Raw genomic sequence first — 18,491 nt, 5'->3', positions numbered from 1 at the left:
CATTTCGCATTTCTTGTTTTGTTTGCAGGGTCGCGATGCCACGCCCTATTTGGAACGTAATCGTGTGGGCCGCGATGCAATTGACTCCGCCGCCGCCCTAACGGACATGGGCAAGTATCTGTTCCGGGAACGTCGCCTGCCCGTCTACGACATCGCCGTTGCCATCACCAAGTGAGTAGCCCCTGCGGCCGGACACCCTGTTATGGTGTATTCTTGTGTTCTTGCAGATTCAGCAGCAGCAATGTTTTGTTAGCAGCCACAACTTCAGGGCTTCCCCTTTCCTATCAAGCTCTCCACTATTTACTCTCTACTATATCCTATCTGAAATTCTTATATATAACCTATATATACCATATAATGTCTACTTATGCGCAGGTATGATATGTGTCGCAGGCGTAAAGGCGGCCGTTGCACCAAAGGCACAGCGGGTAAAAGAATATATCAAAATCTAAAATACAAATATTGAATACCATACAAGCTAAATCGATTCCAAAGACCACACACACACGCACACACACACACACGCACACACACACACACAAATGAACACTCGAACAAATGTCATGTGGTTTTTAACATCTCAGAGCTGTTAGTTACAATAGTTTCTAGTTTGTAGCTACATTTTTGTAATTTGCACTAGAAAAAACACTTAACAAAGTTGCCTTATAATGCGTGTGGGTTAAAAAAAAAACACACATTTACACACACACACACAATACACACGCACACATACAAACACTCCGACATCCAAGTAAAAGATACGAATTTTAGTTAAATTCGAGGCGCTATTTCATCTAATTTGAGGAGCGGGCTGGTCATAAACCATAACCGGTTACAAAGACATAGTACGCCTTCTATGGTTGCTGCATTTGGGTAACTGAATTACTATATATGCATAAGTTTAATATCGGTTTTTAATTTGTATTGTGACATTGGAAGTTATCTTAAACACATAAATTATTTGGTCAAGATGTTGTCCTAATTTTAAGACCTAATTCCTCAACTGAAGCAGCTGCAACTAAATCTACTAAAGTTTGTTACTCTAAACAAAAAATAGTCATATTTGTAGCTCGTATTTAATAATGATTCCATTCGTATACTAGTTTTTGACAATTTTATAGAACTCGCCAGTAAATCTAGAGTAGTTTTTTTTTTAGAAAAAATGTTTCCTTTCTTCTATATTATTTTCCGCCTATATTTACGTATATATTTTTTAAAATATTTTTTATCGACTCTGAAGCATTTGAACTTAATTCGCTTTGTGACCCCAACAAAAAACCCAAATTGGCTCTCAAACCTTATGCTGTGCTGCTCCAACTATATTTCTCTGTTTCTCTGGGCGTGCCATCAATTGGGTACGCCCGTAAAAAGACCCCAGAAAGACTATCAATTTAATTTATGTACATAGTGCTCCACATATGTATCTAAGAAACGAAGCAACGAAATCGAATCCATACTCAAATCTACGCATTTTGAACAATTTTCGCCCGCAGACTTGATATGTGCCGTCGCACCTCCGCATTTGGTGAATGTAATCGCGGTACCGCAGGTAAAAATATAATAACAACAACAACTACAGCAACTACCACAATTTGTTCGCTGACAATGTACAGATAAATGCGAAAATATCAAATACGTTAACTTGAAAAAAATGAAGCAAAATAACATTAAAGGCGGCAACCGCCGAACCGAACCAAAAGCGTCGCTCCATCATCTAAACTCAAGCCAATTTAATTGAATTTCATGCACGTCTCTTTGTCTCTTATTTATTCTCCTTACTTGTGTCTATATTTGTATTCTCTACTTACTCTATTCACTTCTTTTGCGTGAATTTAATTTATGTGTTTTGTGTCGCACGCGATTTTGTACAGCAAACAAGAACTATAAACATCTTCACAGCAGGAGCAGGGAGTCTGTGCGCATGCGCCTCTTAAATGCAAACATAACCTCAAAGCCTGACTCTGCTCGTCAATGCTCCTCAAACTGTACAATTTACCTTATTTTCTATATTTCTCTATGTACGTATGTGTCCATGTACATAGGTATTCTGCGTCTTTTGCTTGAAATGATTTCCTCATTTTTCTCTGTGTCATATTCTTTAAACATTTTCGTACCACTGTGCTATAAGCATGTATGTGTACCTATGCCTAGGGCACAAAACTTTTGTGATATATCTTTCTAAGCCTACGATTTGTATAAGTTCTTTACGTTCATTTTACAGGAGTCCACAAGCACTGTAAATACGGATTAGCTATTTGTGAAGATCCAGCTGCAAATACTGAAATTTTCCTGTTTACTAGCAAATTTAGGGTCTAATAAGAAGTTATATTTAATTAAATATTGTTAAGTTATCTATTATTAATTTCTTAAAACATATGAATAACATAACAATAGTTATCCGGTTCTAAAATGGCTTTTCAGGTTTAACATAATCTTGCTTATGCTCTATATTTATTTTGGTTTTGGTTTTGGGCTTGTGACTTGTGACTTGACTGGTTTTTGTTCAAGGCAATTGTTACTAAATTTTAACTATGTATTAATTACCTATAACTCCTAACTGGTGGATTGTTCACATCATCAGAGCTATTATAAACCTAAATCATGCAATATGGCACACATGGAGTATACACACAAACATATGTTTATTCCAAAGGCAGCTATTATATGAAAAATAAACGCCGCTTAGGCCATATCGAAATTTTGAAAGTAAACACCAATTGCCAAATCCCAAAGCGGCTTTTATTTTTTGTATATAATAACTGCGTCAACAAGTAGCTACTACAACTGCTAGTCGTTAGTTGAACTAAAAATTGTCAACTTCCCGTTGACAGACCAAGCTAATTGCTCAAATAATTTTCTAATTTTCGCCATATGCATATGGCCCACAGGCTTTGCCTATGTTGGGGGCGCCTGCGTGGTTAACAAGCGGCTGGAGAAGGTGAACAGCGTGGCCATCATCGAGGACACCGGCGGCTTCAGCGGCATCATTGTGGCTGCCCACGAGGTGGGACACTTGTAAGTATCCAAGCATCAGTGAAACCCAGTCAGAGGGCTAGTTTTGGACACGTTTCCAGTGTCAGTTGTCAAACGGAAGTGCTTCTCGTTTTGGCTTGGATTTTTTGGCACTCTACTTCCACTCTATTTAACGCCAAGTCCATTAGGGATATAAAAAAAAAAAAAATAAAGAAAACAGCATCAATTTCCGGCGCATGACCGCAACGAGCCGGCAACTGGAGTTGGAAACGTGTTTTGCATTTCCGTTTGACATCATTCGGCGTGCAATTAGTCAATTAACATTTTGCCGATTTTCCCGCAACTCAATCGAATGGCCAGTCTCAAAGCCTGAAATACTCTCGCCTTGCTTGCAGATTGGGAGCCGTGCACGACGGCTCGCCACCGCCCAGCTATCTGGGCGGACCGGGTGCTCAGCGCTGCCGCTGGGAGGATGGCTACATAATGTCCGACTTGCGTCATACGGAGCGCGGCTTCCGCTGGTCCGCCTGCACCGTGCAGAGCTTCCACCATTTCCTCAAGTGAGTTAAATGCTGTTAGCCTTCCTTGAAGTTCTACATTCAAGCTGCATTCACAGTGGGGATACTGCCACCTGCCTGCACAATGCACCGCACGAGGACAGCGCCTTGGGTAGATCTCTGCCGGGCACACTACTCTCCCTGGATGCGCAATGCCGGCGAGATCGCGGCACCTACGCCTGCTTCAAGGACGAGCGTGTCTGTGCTCAGCTCTTCTGCTTTGATGCACAGACGGGCTATTGTGTTGCCTACAGGCCAGCCGCGGAGGGTTCAGCATGTGGTAATGGTTACGTAAGTATGCGAAGCGAACGATTCAATTGCTGCTTCCCCGCGGATAGCACATAAGCTGAACTCTTTGTTGTTCTCAATCTCACACCTTAGCACTGTCTGGATGGTCGTTGCACCCCACTGCCCTCCAACATAATACCAGACTATGGAAACAATTACCGTTTAGTATACAAGTAAGTACGATTTTCAGTTAAAGACTCTCTTTCGTAGTTGGTTGTATAAGTTTAGAGTTTGATTTATGATTTTGAATACGAAACTATGTATTTTGAGTACAAAGAAAAACACACACAAATCATAATTTAATATGCAAACCTTTTACACCTTTACAAATATCAACAACTACAACAACAACAATCCACAATCTACAACCACACCCACAACAACACAACAACAATTAAATCAATATATTAATCACAAACAAACAAACAAACAAACAACAAATGCCAAACACCAAAAAAAAAAACACAACAACACATTAGTAAAATCAGCCAGACAAACGATGCGAACAGCCAATCGGCAGAAGACGTTGAAAAAAGTAGTGAGGAAATCGAATCCCAAGAAGATGAGAGCCCAAGCGATAATGAAGAGCAAGATGACCAGGCCGAGGGCATCGGCAGTAGTGAGGAGCAGGAGGACAATAATATACAGCAAAGCTCTGCCGCTGCTGCAGCTGCTGCGGCTGCCGTTGGCAATTTGACAGCGACAAAAGCAACAACAACAACAACAACAACAACAACAACTGCAAGAACATTGACAAGGACTATAGAGACTGGGCGCAACAAATCGTTTGAGTATTTGCGCCGACTGTACACCACTGAGAGCCCTGAAAACTTTGCATTGCTCAATGCGGAAGCTCATTGGCTACAAAATGGTGGAGTTATGGTCAAAACCCACACCAGCAGAAGCTTCAGCAGCAGCAGCAGCAGCAGCAGCAGCAGCAGCAGTGCTGCACACACATCAACAACAACAACAACAACAACACCAAGAACAACAAAACTCTCAACAACAACACAAACACCGAATCTATTTCAAATTTATACAAATGAACTACGTAAACATATCGCATACTATTTACACTTGAGACAAACACAACAACAGCAACAACAACAAGTAAAAACGACACATAAGCAACAAGAACCACAACAACAATCGTCCAATGAACATTTCTCAATTCCCTTGGTACAAAAACAAATTACAAATTATAGTGCCACCACCAACAGCAACAACAATGGCAACGGCAACAACAACCACAGCAACAGCAACAGCAACAGCAACAGTAACGGCAACAACAGCGAGGAAGGCAACAAGCGACAACAACTGGTTGATGATGAAAATGATGACAATGTCGGCATTGAGATCAATGAAGCGATTGAGCGGCAAAAACGTAAGTTTCACATACAACAACAGCAACCACGACACTTGACAACACTGCAACAGCAACAACAAGAACCACAACAACAAAAACAACAATTGGCAACACCAACAACAACGACAAGCACAGCATCAGACGCAACAACAGCTGCCAAAGCAACGCCAACGCCAACAACAAGCACCACAAAATCGAAAACAACATCATCGATAATCGATGCATACTTTAAGAAATTCCAAGCACTGCATTTACCAACACTGGATGGTGCAGTGACAGCCACCACCACATCGGTGTCTACATCCGTAAGCTCATCGGCAACAAAAGCGGGCAGCACACAACAACAGCAACAACAGCAACAACAGCAACAAAGACAACAGCAACAGCAACAACAAAACTTTGATGGCAGCCCATTTCTAAAACGTACGCTAAATCGCAGTAGTATTATAACATACAAAAATAGTAGTAATAAAATTAGTAGCAATAGTCATAACTATAGTCAGCAACAGCTGCAACAACATCAACAACAACAACAATTGACATCGCCCGCATATGCGACAAATTACATTGGCGACAATACAAATAATTTGCCAACGGTGTTGGACAATGAACCAAGTACAACAACAACAACAACATCAACAACAACAGCCATACAAGAACAACAACAACAACAACAGCCCCAACAACAGTCATCAAATGGCACCAACAAAAAACCCAAAATCAAAACACAAAAACTGATACGCCGCACACGAGTCATGTAGATCGCAGATCGGAAAAAAGGCCTCAAAACAGGAGCATCAAAATTGGCGGCAACACTGTCAAATCAACTACTAAACAAATGTCCAACACTGCCAACGAACCAGTCGTAACTGTAACGCCTCTGCATACCTCTGATACACGCACACACACACACACAGACACACAACACACACACACGATACAAAAATTGTCCTCTCGACGGTCTCTCAAAATCGATTCGTTTGTTTTGCTACTTCGTGCGGTAAGAACAACACAAGCAATCCAACAGTATATCCGTAGTCTAAAAAGCTTCGCTAAAAACTTCAAAAAAAAAAAACAATGAAAATGGAACATATTCTAAAACCTAGTGGTATTTGCTGCCTGCTATACTTTAGACATATATAATCGGTTATTGCGGCTTACAATTTTTACCAATACGCATTCGTAATTGGCCATTTAGTTGTAATATCGAATCTATATTAAGCATTTGGCGCATGACTGCATACTCGATCCCTTTTTACTTATTAGCACATTTTAAGAAAATAAATATGCATTTCAAAAAAGTAGTATGGGCCGCTTAGTAGTGGCCCAGCAAAGTAGTGCTTGACACGTAGCTCTTAGCATGAACAATTACAGTATTATTTCTTGTAATAATTTATAAACAAGATAACTCGAAAAAAAGAAAAAACAAAACAAAACAAATTTATCAGATGCCTGAAACTTAGCATCCATAATATGCTCACGCGCTATTTTCGACATTTTCATGGAATTTTCATTAAGGCTTTTCACATATGCCCAGATATTTTTCATTCGCTATCAATAAAACTCGAAACTCATCGCTGATACAAACCATTCAACTGCTGCTATCTCGATCTTCAAATTTTTAATGCTCTCTCTCTCTCTCTGGCTCTGTCTCTCGAAATTACATAATTTACATACATAATTACAAACCAATGCAGAAACAAATTGGTAATTCACACAAAAACACCCACTTTTGACAAACACATACACACACACACACACACACAAATTATAAAACATATACACGCATCAACAGGAATTCGGAACATATCAAAACATAGAAATTAAGGTATATCTATTTGGAAAATTTTCAATTTGGCATGGCGTAAATTGAACTAAACAATAAACAAAACGCATATTGCATACTAAAATCAACAATTGCAACAATATAAAGAAAAGAAAATTCGAAAACAAAAAACAATTTGGCTCTTGGAAACGCATGGAATGTGGAACAAAACTTAGCGGTTAAATTAAATATGGTGGCACATACAGTAAACACCCGCAAAGGCGTCTGGCGGCGTCGGCAAATACTTTTCAGACCATTAAACCAAAAACAGCAAACATATCTCATATATGCACGCCTAACATTTATGCAGTTCACTTTGATTATACATTTGATTAATTTTGCTATCTTCTGTTTCGTTCTCTTGCGTGCGTGCGGCCTCTCCCTCTCCTAGTGGTTAACTGGAAGCTGTTTCCGTTTTAGAGCACTGCCACCTCTGGAAGAACGTTTGGAATTGGCACATGTCGGTTTGGTTATTGCCATTGAAATTTTAACAAATACTTGTTTTGCAGTTTGCAGCAAATCGTGTTTTTAGATAGAATTTTTTATTTTTTATTAATACTTATTATAATTACTATTGATTTGTTTTTAGTTTTAGCTGCAACTAATTTAAAATAATTCTTGTTAAAAATCAACGCACCCAACTAAGTGAACATTTTTTGTATAATTGCGAACACCAGTATGTGGCAAAAAAAAAAAAAGAAAAAAAAGCATGAACAAAACATATATTATGTTATGTATAATTTAATTAAATTTAAAAACAAACAAAACAAAAAAACAGTATAATGTTTTGTATATAATATTTGTTTTTGTAAAAAAAATTTCATACATACGCATTCATTTTGGTATTTAAAAGAGAAACAAACGATTTGATAAATTATTCCTAAAGATTTCCAATTTTCCATTGTGATAAAAGATAATTTGTATACTTAACTAACAATATTTATCTTTTTTAGAAAATTGATGAAAACCTGAAAACAAAAAAAAAATTCGTTATTTACTCAGCCGCACTTTGCCTACTAGAAAACTTACAATCCCATACATTGTTGTATTAAAATGTAGAAAAGTTGTGCATTGTTAATGCGATCAAACATTCTTAAAATTGCATTACCTTATATAAGCATCAAGTAGTTTAATAATAATGCCTAAGCTCCTAGATATAGACAACTGGAAATCATATAAAGTGAAACTGTACATTTATCACACGCATACACACAAACAAAAATGTAATTTAAGAAATATATCTATATATAAATAAATACATATACATAAATATATATATATATATATATATATAGTTTACAGGAAGCATACGCATTTACTTAAAGCTGCCTCATAATCCATGCAACACTTTCTCGAAGATTATTTTGAGTGAAGCTGAAGGCTCTTGAATAATGTAAGAGTCCTTCAGACCTCCAACCAAGGGCTTCGAATCTTAATTTGAATAAAGGCTGCTATTTTAGTGCTTCCTAAAGAATTTGAACCCATCTTGATGGATTGTGCAGACTCCTTGACTTTGATGCTGGACTAGCAAGCGGATTCGCCGGCTCAAATCCATACGAGACTTACAATTTTATCAATTCAATTTTGAATATAATATATTTTGAAAATTTATAAATGTCTGTTATTAAACAAACGAACTATCATTTATTATTCTGCTATGATTCAGTTTTTACAGATGTTTTTAACGAGCTGTCATTAAATATTGTGCCATGATTCAAAGAATGTTATCAAACGAACAAAAATATGCTAAGTATTAACAAATTGTTGGCAGAAGTTTAATTTATCTTATCGCAGTTATACCCTTTAAATATTTCGCTGAGGTAGTTTAGCACGAGACAATATTCGTATCCTATGCATGTTATATCATAAGAGAACATTATATTTGATAAATATTCATAAAGGAATGCATATATAAAGTAGAAATACGTTTCAGAGTTTAAGTACAAACTTTATTATATTGTATGATACAATTCAAAAGCTACAGGGTATCTGCTAGTCGAGTACCTCAGCTTGACATCTCTTGTACATAAGTCCCATATACCATTCACATTTCGTTTCAAATCCAGCAAAAAACCACATTAAAATTAAAATTATACAAAAAATTCTCTCGGCAAGCTCAGCAGCAATCCAGACTTGTTCTTAGTTTAGGCGCCCTTCGTGGGCATTGGCAAGTAACGATTATATGTGACCAGGTTCTTGACCAGAGCTGCGACAGAAAGCACACACACAATGCCAGCTGGCATTAGTTTTCCGGACCGATTCCAGCGCACACCCATCAATCCGCCCAAGAAGAGCGATGTACCCAATTGGAGCAGCGGCCGTGGTGGATCCTGCGAGTTTAAGTGGGCGCCATAGCCAAGCAACGCTCCGAAAGCAACGCCCGCTCCGAGCGATGGTATGGAACCTGATTGGCAGTATTAATGTTTTAGTTGATTGCACAATGTTAAGTTTTATTAACGCGCAACTCACCAGCCTTTGCATAGCCCATTATTCCGCCAGCGGCAACTGTGGCAGCGTATACATAACCAAACCAGTCTACAGGCATTTTATTTTTGTTTACGTTGCACGCTTCTGGATTATATGGTTGCAGAATTTAGTTAGTTATGTTTATTATACGCTGACTTTTGGAAAATGTGAAGTACTTTGCTTGAGCGAACCAAGTTCAGCTGTTTTTGCTACAGAAACCTGTAATAGTTGCAGCAAAACAATGGGAACGAAAATACTGGGAATAAGGTAAAGTTGTTCGCTCGAGCGATTCGCCAAAATGAACACATCATTATCGCTCATTCAGTTCAAATGAGCTATTTTATTTTTTAGCTTAATGAAATTTAAAAAATGTAAGCAATCTCAAGCGGGATGTACACAAATATGTCAATTAAGCAAATTAATCAATATATCGACTCATATGCGATGTATGCAGCTATGAATATCGGTTTGCATGCGATCATTTTAAGACTTTGTTAGGGATGGCAAAAATCAAGTTTTGTTCACATAAAAATTTTATTTAAAAATTGATAACACATCGCTGTGTTTGCGAAAATTATAATTTCCAAAATGATTTAGTTACGTTTTTTTTTTTCATAAAAATACTAGATTTCGTAGCCATTGGCGTTTTTAATCAAAACAGCGATGTACACATAATAGTTATCGATATTATTGCAGCCACATTGCCGTGCAGTGCTGGAAAACATATCAAACAGTGTTGGAAACTAAGCATCCCTATGTACGCATTTTGGGGCGCATAATTTTCACCGAAAAAAACCAAGAAAGCTGAAGCAATAGTAATAATTGTTAGTCCAAAAAATTAGCCAAAGGTTTGCGGTGGTGTTTTATAAGCAATATTCAACGCGACGTAAACTTTTAAAGAAATTAGTGAAAACACGCCTTTTCCGGTTTCCAGTGCATTTCGTTATTGAATTTTCAAGTTGCACGTCGTCAACTTGCGTCGGCGTTTTTGCGAAAATAACGGGGCGTGGACTGTTCATTTAGACTAAAAAGACTAACAGAAGCAGCCGAAAAGCACTTGGAACGGAAATATTTGCAAACATGAGTGACTTTCAGACGCAGCAGGCGAGTTTAAGTCAATCGCAGGCTTTGGCAGCTGCCATACAACGTGCCAAGCAGGTAAGAAGAAGCAAAGCATTGCCTAGGAGCTGTCTGTACGGCCGAATCGGAAAAAGGCGCCATTAACGACAAAAGTAACTGTTCTATTGTTGTATTTGAGCAGATTGCTGCAAAAATACAACCAAGTCAGCAGCAGCAGTCACAGGGAGGTGGTGGAGGCGACACTAGTGGCCCATCCGCAGGCGGAGGCAGCACCAACAACTTCAAGCGACATAACGACGACGGCGATAGCGGACCAGACTGCAAACGCTCATTTGGCAGCCCTGACTACGGCCAAAATAACTCGAACATGAGCAGTGGCAGCGGTGGCGGCGGTGGTGGCAGTGGCGCCAATATGACCCAAGCCATTGCGCAAGCAGCCGCTGTTGCAGCGCGTTTGGCCGCCTGGCCGGCGTCCACTTGTGAGGAGCAGGTGCGCATACCCGAGAGCATAGTTAGCGCATTTGTGGGACGCAGCGGCAGCGACACGCTTAGTCACCTAGAAGCCGAGTCCGGTGCTAAACTTGAACTGATGCAGGATCAAGAGCGTGTTATAACATTGCGCGGTACACGCGAGAGCTGTACAAAAGGACGCGAAATGCTGCAGCAGATGGTCAATCGAAACGGCGGTGGCGGCAATGGTACCTGTGAGGTGCTATTAACCATTAATATGCCGCCGCCGGGTCCCGGGGGCTATCCGCCGTACCAGGAGATCATGATTCCTGGCGCAAAGGTGGGTCTGGTCATTGGCAAGGGCGGCGATACTATTAAGCAGCTGCAGGAAAAAACCGGCGCTCGCATGATCATCATTCAGGATGGCCCCAATCAGGAAGTTATCAAGCCACTTCGCATTTCCGGGGTACCACAAAAGGTCGAGCACGCTAAGCAAATGGTCTTAGATCTGATCGCCCAAAAGGATGCATTAGCTCAGCAGCAGCAGGGCGGACGCAGTGGTGGTGGCACTGGTGGCGGTGGCTCTGATCAAAGCTTCAATAACTTTAACAATGGCAGCGGCGGCGAAAGCGTCGAGGTCTTCGTGCCCAAAATAGCTGTGGGCGTGGTCATTGGAAAGGGCGGCGATATGATACGTAAAATTCAAACTGAATGCGGCTGCAAGCTGCAGTTCATCCAAGGCAAAAACGATGAGATGGGAGATCGACGCTGCGTTATCCAGGGCACGCGCCAACAGGTGGAGGATGCCAAGCGCACCATTGATGGCCTTATCGAGAATGTGATGGTAAGAAGTAACCCAAATCAATATACGCATTCACTACTGTTTCTGAGCATGGGAAACATATATATTACCACCCAATCTAGCTGGCTGTTTTGTAGAGACTTGACATATGAGGCTAAAGTATATCGTGGTATGAAACTGAAGCACGAAATATAAATTAAATAGGTCCGAATTTAAAGTTTCACACTTTCCGATAACTTATGGCTTTTCTAGTTTATCGCTTTTCTCAAGTATATTCGGGTAATAACACGTGCATATTTAATCCACAGCAACGCAACGGAATGAATCGCAATGGCAATGGAGGCGGCGGCGGCGGCGGCAGCCAAGGTGGCGGTGATTCAAATAATTCCAATTATGGCTATGGCTACGGCGTGAATCATGCGCAGGGCGGTCGCGAAGAGATTACGTTTCTGGTGCCCGCCTCTAAATGCGGCGTAAGTTACAAAATTGTTGTGCATCCAGTGAACGCTATTTGATGAACGTCTTCTATTTGTAGATTGTTATTGGACGCGGTGGCGAGACTATTAAGCTCATCAATCAGCAGTCAGGGGCCCACACAGAAATGGATCGCAATGCCAGCAATCCGCCCAACGAGAAGCTCTTCAAGTCCAAGGGCACCACCGATCAGGTGGAGGCTGCACGTCAAATGATATCCGAAAAGATCAATATGGAGTTGACGGTGCTGTCGCGGAAGCCCATTAGCGGCGGCGGAGGTGGAGGTGCTGGTGGTGCCGGTGGCGCCAACAATGCCCATCACAATCAACAGCCCGGCGGGTACGGCGGCAACCAGATGCAGGGTGGCGACCCCAACGCAGCCGCGGCAGCTGCTTACCAGCAACAACAGCAGCAACCTTGGGGCGCATATGGACAACAAGGCGGCTGGGATCCAGCCGCTGCCCAACAACAGCAACAAATGGCTATGGCAGCAGGTCAGGGCCAAGCAGGTGCCGCTGCTGGTGCAGGCGGTCAAGATTACTCAGCTCAGTGGATTGAGTACTACAAGTAAGTTGTCAAGGGGGGTGAGATTTAACAATTAATTCTTATATCTAAATCGCATTCAAATTACAGGCAAATTGGCTGCCATCGCGAGGCAGAGATGATTGAACAGCAGATGAAGGCTAAGCTGGCTGCCAGCGCTCCGGGCCCCAGTCAGCAGGCTCCACAACAACAGCAGCAACCTCAGCAGCAGCAGCAACAACAACAACAAAGTGGTGGCAGTGGTGCCGATTACAGCGCACAGTGGGCAGAATATTATCGCAGTGTGGGCAAGATCGAGGAGGCAGAAGCTATTGAAAAGACTCTCAAGACTAAGGTAAGAAAAATTCTCCAAACTAGATGAAATATATTGCTTGAACTTGTAATGCTTAAGCCACTAATTTAAGTGTAGTAATTGCATAGCCATTAATGATAGCATTTAATTTTAACTTATAAATTAATTAATATCAATGATGGCGTCTACAGCAAAACGGAGCCGGCGCTGGCGGCAACAATAATGCGCCCAATCCGAATCAAGGCGGTCCAAATCCAAACCAACAACAGCCCAATGCAGCAGCTGCGGCAGCAGCAGCAGCAGCCGCCGCTGCAGCGGCCGGTGGCTATGCCCAAGGTATGACTCCTAGCCAATATGCACAATATTCACAGTATTATGCTGCAGCGGCTGCTGCGAGTCATCCGCAAGGGGCGCCACAGCCCCAGGGCGGCGGAGCTGGCAGTGGAGGTGGTCAGGGCGGAGGCCCACCAGCTGGATATCCAGGCGGCTATCCGGGCGGCGCCTATGGCGGCTATCCAAGCGGCCCTGCCGGCGGACCGGGTCAGCAGCAGCAGAAATCACACAAAAACGACAAACATTGAGGGGACTGAAACAGATGCGGGTGCCTTGAAATGGTGAGTACTCAATTTCAACTTGATAGTATGTCGAGATATATTTGAATATGCAGGTAGACTACGTATTTTGCTGCCTTTGCTGCCTTGAATTTCCTTGATTATATTTGCTTTTTGCTTTGCTTTCTTTCTCTTGCCTGTTTATATTTTGATCCATACATTGAGAATTTTTGTATTATTACAATATACTTACTTATGTATTTGAAAACCTTTTAACTATGTATGAAAACCTAACGAAATCTTGTTTACCATGCGTAAAACTCTTTGCAGTGAATCATTTGAATTGTTCTACTATCCTATGTCTTTTATCCCCAATAAATTAGCAAAAATTAATTGAAGCGCAAACAGCTGAGCGAGAAGAATATCAACGAGCTCCAACAGTCAAGACAACCATCAATCAATCAATCAAACAAACAGTCAATCAATCAATTTGCACACTTGCAGCTTGAAGCGTCGCGCTTTGCATAAATGTAAATTTATTATATATATTAATTATATGCCAATTACATTGGTTTCTTTTCTACTTATAATTTTACTTTAGACTTTAAGTGACTTTGCCTGAAATATTAATTCTATGACAACAAAAAAGAGAGATAAACGAAAAAGAAATGCTGTTGCTGTCCAGGTTCAGATACACAACTTCTGGGACATTACACAAATTGCTATTTATATATATGCATACAAAATCATATATACATATATATATATATGTATATATAGATTCATATATATATATATATATATATATATATAGATTTATATATAATTTCGCATGCATAAAATCTCTTTCGTCGTCAATTTAGGCATCTCGAGAGCTGCTGCAAACTAGCCAATGCACATGTTTAACTATGTCCACGCTGGAGTGTGTTGATTGAAAGACAACAAATAGACATATATACAAAATATGACCTACCTTTTGATACCGCAAAACGTTTCTCTCATACATTTTAACTTAGCTTAGTTCTAATGCATTCATATAACATTATACCTTCACATATATTATAATATTAAATACTACGATCAACGTCTCTACTCTGATCTGGTAAGAATTTCAACCTGTAAAATTGCCAATGGTCTTATATAACTCAAAACATTGAACAAAAAATGCGTAGGAATATGTTTTATTTTCTCTTGGATAAAACTGGTTTGTTGAACTGTTGTTAAACCTTTGTTACTCAATTACTACAATTTTTTAATTTAATATTCCCATTGAGGCAAACCCCATATGATTCTTTATATAGCTTTAAGTCATCATTTTGATTTCAGTTCCGCTTTCAAGCAACTTCTTAGGCAGCATCCATAGAATTTATCCTACAAATGGGCCCAACGCAGATTCGATGCTCTCTAATTCTTGTCCTGTCCCTGTCTGAATTCTTAGCCAACCGTTTGTTCTATATCTTTTCTATTTTTTTTTTAATTCACAAACTTGTACTTGGTAAGATCTTAAATGATAAGTTGTGGTATGAAGAAATGCTCATAAACAAGTTCACTTATTTCGTTAATATTTTGAAAACTTGAATGCGTGTGTATATTATGCACATGCACCACATGTATGTACTTTCAGAGGCCGTTTGTTAATCCAGGCATCTTCAAACCAGTTCATAACAATTGCAACTTAACCGAAAACCTTATGAAAACGAATATAACAAAAATATATATATATATATATATATAATAAATATATAATAGTAAAGTAAAAGCGTGCAACTTGGTAAGATCTTCTGTTATTATTGTGTATTGTGTCTTACGAATCTTACAATTGAAACCATGAACATTTTAATGAGTAAACCATATACCGTAGGTCTGCAATTATGAAACATTATAAATATATATTTATATGCAATAAATAGTCTAAGTTTTATGTCTCTTTAAAATGAAAAACAAAAACAAAAAAACATTAATGTTGCAACTGCTGAAAATGATATGCATCCTTTCCAATGAATATTTGTACTAGAAAGTGGGCGTGTTGCAAGATTTATTAATCTCTTTCGCAGCAGCCTTCGATACATTGAATAAACACATAATGACTATAATATATTATTATATTTATATAAACCCATTACTAAAATACGACGTACATTTACCATGTGCGTAGTATGCAAATTATGCGTTTCTATTTCTTATATGTTTTTTTTTTTTATTATTATTTTGTTTTGCAACGTCTCTTATGCCATATATGAAAATCGTTTCTGAGCGTATTTTCAGAGGCGCTGAGTTGGATGGGATCTAGGGCCGGGCTTTTGGTTTTGTGTTCAGTCGCTGTCGTTAATTCTTGGGTATGTAGCAGGTCTATGAATACTTATACCTTGATACATTTTGAATATACTACTTCTCTATACATATTTTAAATGCCATATCTTACGCACATGTACTCGTATATTGCTGATATTCTCTATATATACTTACATTCTATATTTGTACATATATTACATACAATGCATATGTGACATGTATATTTCTCTATATATTTCAATAGCCAACCACAACGATTTTCCACGCTGTACTACCCCCAAAGTAGCGTCACGTATGAGCCTCCAAACTAATTGAAATATTGATTACTATTTGACTATTTATAATATAAAAAACTCAATCTCCACGATTATAAATTGTATATTAGTATATATGGTTTCAAGATATCATTTGTTTGCGATCTGTGCGGTTTATATTACCTTTAAATAACGAGTATTATTTATATTAATATGTGTATGTATATAAATATTATTGATATTGACATTTTAATGTTACATAAGCAACGGTAAAGCTCCCTCGATTATCGAAGTCATAACTTTGGAAGATCAACAATTGCCGTCAATTTCTAATCTCAGAATTCATTGAAGCAGTTCGCTTTGAGTATTGTTTTAGCTTAGATACTTTTCTATTTTCTTGATGTGATGGGGAAGTTGTTTATTTCTTTCAATTTTAGTGATCGGCATCCGTAAGACTATAAGCTGCACTTATGGTAAGTATATTCAACAAGCGACTACATTTCTTGTTTAATGTATCTGAATTTTGTACAATCCATCGAAATCCATTTGCCATAAAATTTGGGTCAATATCAAGCCGTTTAGTTCGCAATCAAATGATATTTTTGAAATTGATATATATTTCTTTATATTTGATTTAAATTATGTGCTTTGATCTATTTCCAGGGCCAATTGAGCAAAAAAAAAAAGTCCGTTTATATTCTATTCTATTCTATGCATTTAAACCTAACATTCATTTTTTACAAATTTTGAACAAATACTTTTGTTTTCTTTAATGGACTTTACCCCCCTCAAAATCGAAAATTGATATCATATATCTATGTTACAGCCATATTCGCGTGATCCACTTAACCAGTTAAATTGACATATTTACCTTTAATCCCTCTCATAATCATAAACTACATACGTATAAGTATATTACAACGATTATTTTAAATATTGCCGAATATTGCATTTTTAAATTTCTCAATAAATTACAATCTGAAAAAAATAGAAACGGTTTTTTGTTTAAAGGTTCCACCAAGTTTGACAGTTTAACCATAGTTTATGAACCCATATGAAGCAACCCAATATCCCGGTCCCAAATACTTTCCGTAGCCCATTAAATGAAAGGCATACTTCACTTTATTTTCTCGCAATATATTGTTGATATACATATATACGTCATCCGTCTTTATTTCCACAGCGAAACATTTAAAGATAAAACAAAATATCGTGTTATATCTAGGCATCCAAATGGGACGCATGCGGTTTACGGTTAAGTTAATTTCTGTTCTATAGAGGGAGAGAGAGCGTTCAATAATTTTATCCAACTTTGTTGTAAGATCCTCGTAAACTCTTATTTATATATATATATATTTTTTTTTATATATATGTCTGTATATTTGCTTTTTAACGCACATCAATTTTTTTTTTTTAGTTATTTTGCCATTTGTTTTTGTAAATTTTCTTTTTTTGCTACAAGAAACGTACATTGAGATGCTTGTATTTATGTATGGGAGTGGATTCAAAACATTGTTTTGAACCTGTTTTTTTTTTCTTTTTTGTTTTTGTTTAAAATGTACATACATTAAATTCGCAAGTGTATTCTAACGATGCACTTCTTTTATCATGTATATTATATTTTGGGTGTTGTCTGGTGTGAATCCTAGTTGTGTGTTGCCGCTCTGCAAGAGAAACCTGCTTAAGTTCTGTCTTCAATCTATTATCAAAGCCAAGGTGCTTGGGATAAATTAAAAGGACAGAAACTTGTTATGGTGTAAATCATACATAAGTTTATACTTATAATAACAATCTTTTGAGAGTTTAAAAAAAAACTGGCCATTTCATGTCTCCTCAAAAAGTTCACGTCCTCATCACAAACGAAATTGCAATAATATCAAAACTTGCAACCGTACATATTTTACAAATACTTCCAACTTTTGCCTGTGAGATTTCTCAATTTAATTCCTGCAATTGTGAAACAAAACATTTTGATAGGCATTATTCCCAGTGCATTTACTGCAATTTTCTCCTAATTCCAAATATTTTATCATTTTTAACATAGCCGAAACGTGTGCACAATATATCTCAATATTATAGAATTTGAATTTTGACTTGTCAAGTTTTCCATGCTTCGGTTTTTGTACTGCTGCCAGTGTGTGAATTTTAGATAATCTTTTTGTTTTTATTTATCCTCTTTGCTTAATTTAAAATACATAATTTTGAACGTCAAATCAATCAGCACTACATTTAAATGTATAAATTGTGTGTTTATAGGTTTTTACAAGTTTCTTTTCTT

The 18,491-nt window shown here is 38.4% G+C and overlaps 3 protein-coding genes across 15 annotated transcripts in view; 2 read left to right on the top strand and 1 right to left on the bottom strand.

Moving 5' to 3' along the window:
* sona (sol narae) overlaps window positions 1-8,360 on the top strand; it is a 55,299-nt gene extending 46,939 nt beyond the window's left edge. The window contains exons 8-15 of one of the 11 annotated variants that reach the window (XM_070210313.1): window positions 29-171; window positions 1,494-1,549; window positions 2,889-3,015; window positions 3,369-3,533; window positions 3,590-3,821; window positions 3,912-3,991; window positions 4,298-5,202; window positions 8,305-8,360. In XM_070210313.1, coding sequence (XP_070066414.1) covers window positions 29-171; window positions 1,494-1,549; window positions 2,889-3,015; window positions 3,369-3,533; window positions 3,590-3,821; window positions 3,912-3,991; window positions 4,298-5,202; window positions 8,305-8,345 — 1,749 coding nt within the window. In that variant the 3' untranslated portion in view covers window positions 8,346-8,360. Of the gene's footprint in view, window positions 1-28; window positions 172-375; window positions 429-1,493; window positions 1,550-2,888; window positions 3,016-3,368; window positions 3,534-3,589; window positions 3,822-3,911; window positions 3,992-4,297; window positions 6,185-7,400; window positions 7,646-8,304 lie in introns of those variants that run through there. The other 10 variants (XM_015174348.3, XM_070210311.1, XM_070210310.1 and 7 more) reach the window with 10 other exon arrangements.
* Window positions 8,361-8,936: 576 nt separating this feature from the next.
* LOC6627074 (transmembrane protein 14 homolog) lies at window positions 8,937-9,716 on the bottom strand. Its single transcript, XM_002049736.4, has 2 exons — window positions 9,479-9,716; window positions 8,937-9,413 (listed from the first exon to the last, which is right to left on the bottom strand). Exons 1-2 carry the CDS (start codon window positions 9,552-9,554, stop codon window positions 9,154-9,156), a joined length of 336 nt encoding a protein of 111 aa, XP_002049772.1. The 5' UTR covers window positions 9,555-9,716; the 3' UTR covers window positions 8,937-9,153.
* Window positions 9,717-10,203: 487 nt separating this feature from the next.
* Psi (P-element somatic inhibitor) lies at window positions 10,204-14,250 on the top strand. Of its 3 annotated transcripts, XM_032437013.2 has the most exons (8): window positions 10,204-10,633; window positions 10,737-11,849; window positions 12,116-12,280; window positions 12,343-12,848; window positions 12,915-13,158; window positions 13,308-13,452; window positions 13,501-13,730; window positions 13,998-14,250. In XM_032437013.2, the coding sequence occupies exons 1-7, from the start codon at window positions 10,556-10,558 to the stop codon at window positions 13,695-13,697; spliced, it is 2,448 nt and encodes an 815-aa protein (XP_032292904.1). In that variant the 5' UTR covers window positions 10,204-10,555; the 3' UTR covers window positions 13,698-13,730; window positions 13,998-14,250. The 3 variants fall into 3 exon arrangements, with proteins under 3 accessions (XP_032292904.1, XP_032292903.1, XP_002049773.1); XM_032437012.2 differs by having other exon boundaries at window positions 13,308-13,730; window positions 14,051-14,250; XM_002049737.4 differs by having other exon boundaries at window positions 10,205-10,633; window positions 13,308-13,730.
* Window positions 14,251-18,491: the final 4,241 nt, after the last annotated feature.

The sequence above is a fragment of the Drosophila virilis genome, chromosome 5 (genome assembly GCF_030788295.1).
Source record: "Drosophila virilis strain 15010-1051.87 chromosome 5, Dvir_AGI_RSII-ME, whole genome shotgun sequence".
NCBI lineage: Eukaryota > Metazoa > Arthropoda > Insecta > Diptera > Drosophilidae > Drosophila > Drosophila virilis.
Note: the sequence above shows the minus strand (reverse complement) of the source record. Positions and strands in the feature narration are given on the sequence as shown.

Excerpts from the sequence above, each read along its gene's own strand:
- LOC6627074 (XM_002049736.4), bottom strand. The coding sequence starts at position 9,554 with ATGCCTGTAGACTGGTTTGGTTATGTATACGCTGCCACAGTTGCCGCT. Across the intron at positions 9,414-9,478 it reads AATGGGCTATGCAAAGGCTG|GTTCCATACCATCGCTCGGA; the intron begins GTGAGTTGCGCG and ends ACTGCCAATCAG.
- Psi (XM_032437012.2), top strand. The coding sequence starts at position 10,556 with ATGAGTGACTTTCAGACGCAGCAGGCGAGTTTAAGTCAATCGCAGGCT. Across the intron at positions 10,634-10,736 it reads CCATACAACGTGCCAAGCAG|ATTGCTGCAAAAATACAACC; the intron begins GTAAGAAGAAGC and ends GTATTTGAGCAG. Across the intron at positions 13,159-13,307 it reads AAAAGACTCTCAAGACTAAG|CAAAACGGAGCCGGCGCTGG; the intron begins GTAAGAAAAATT and ends TGGCGTCTACAG.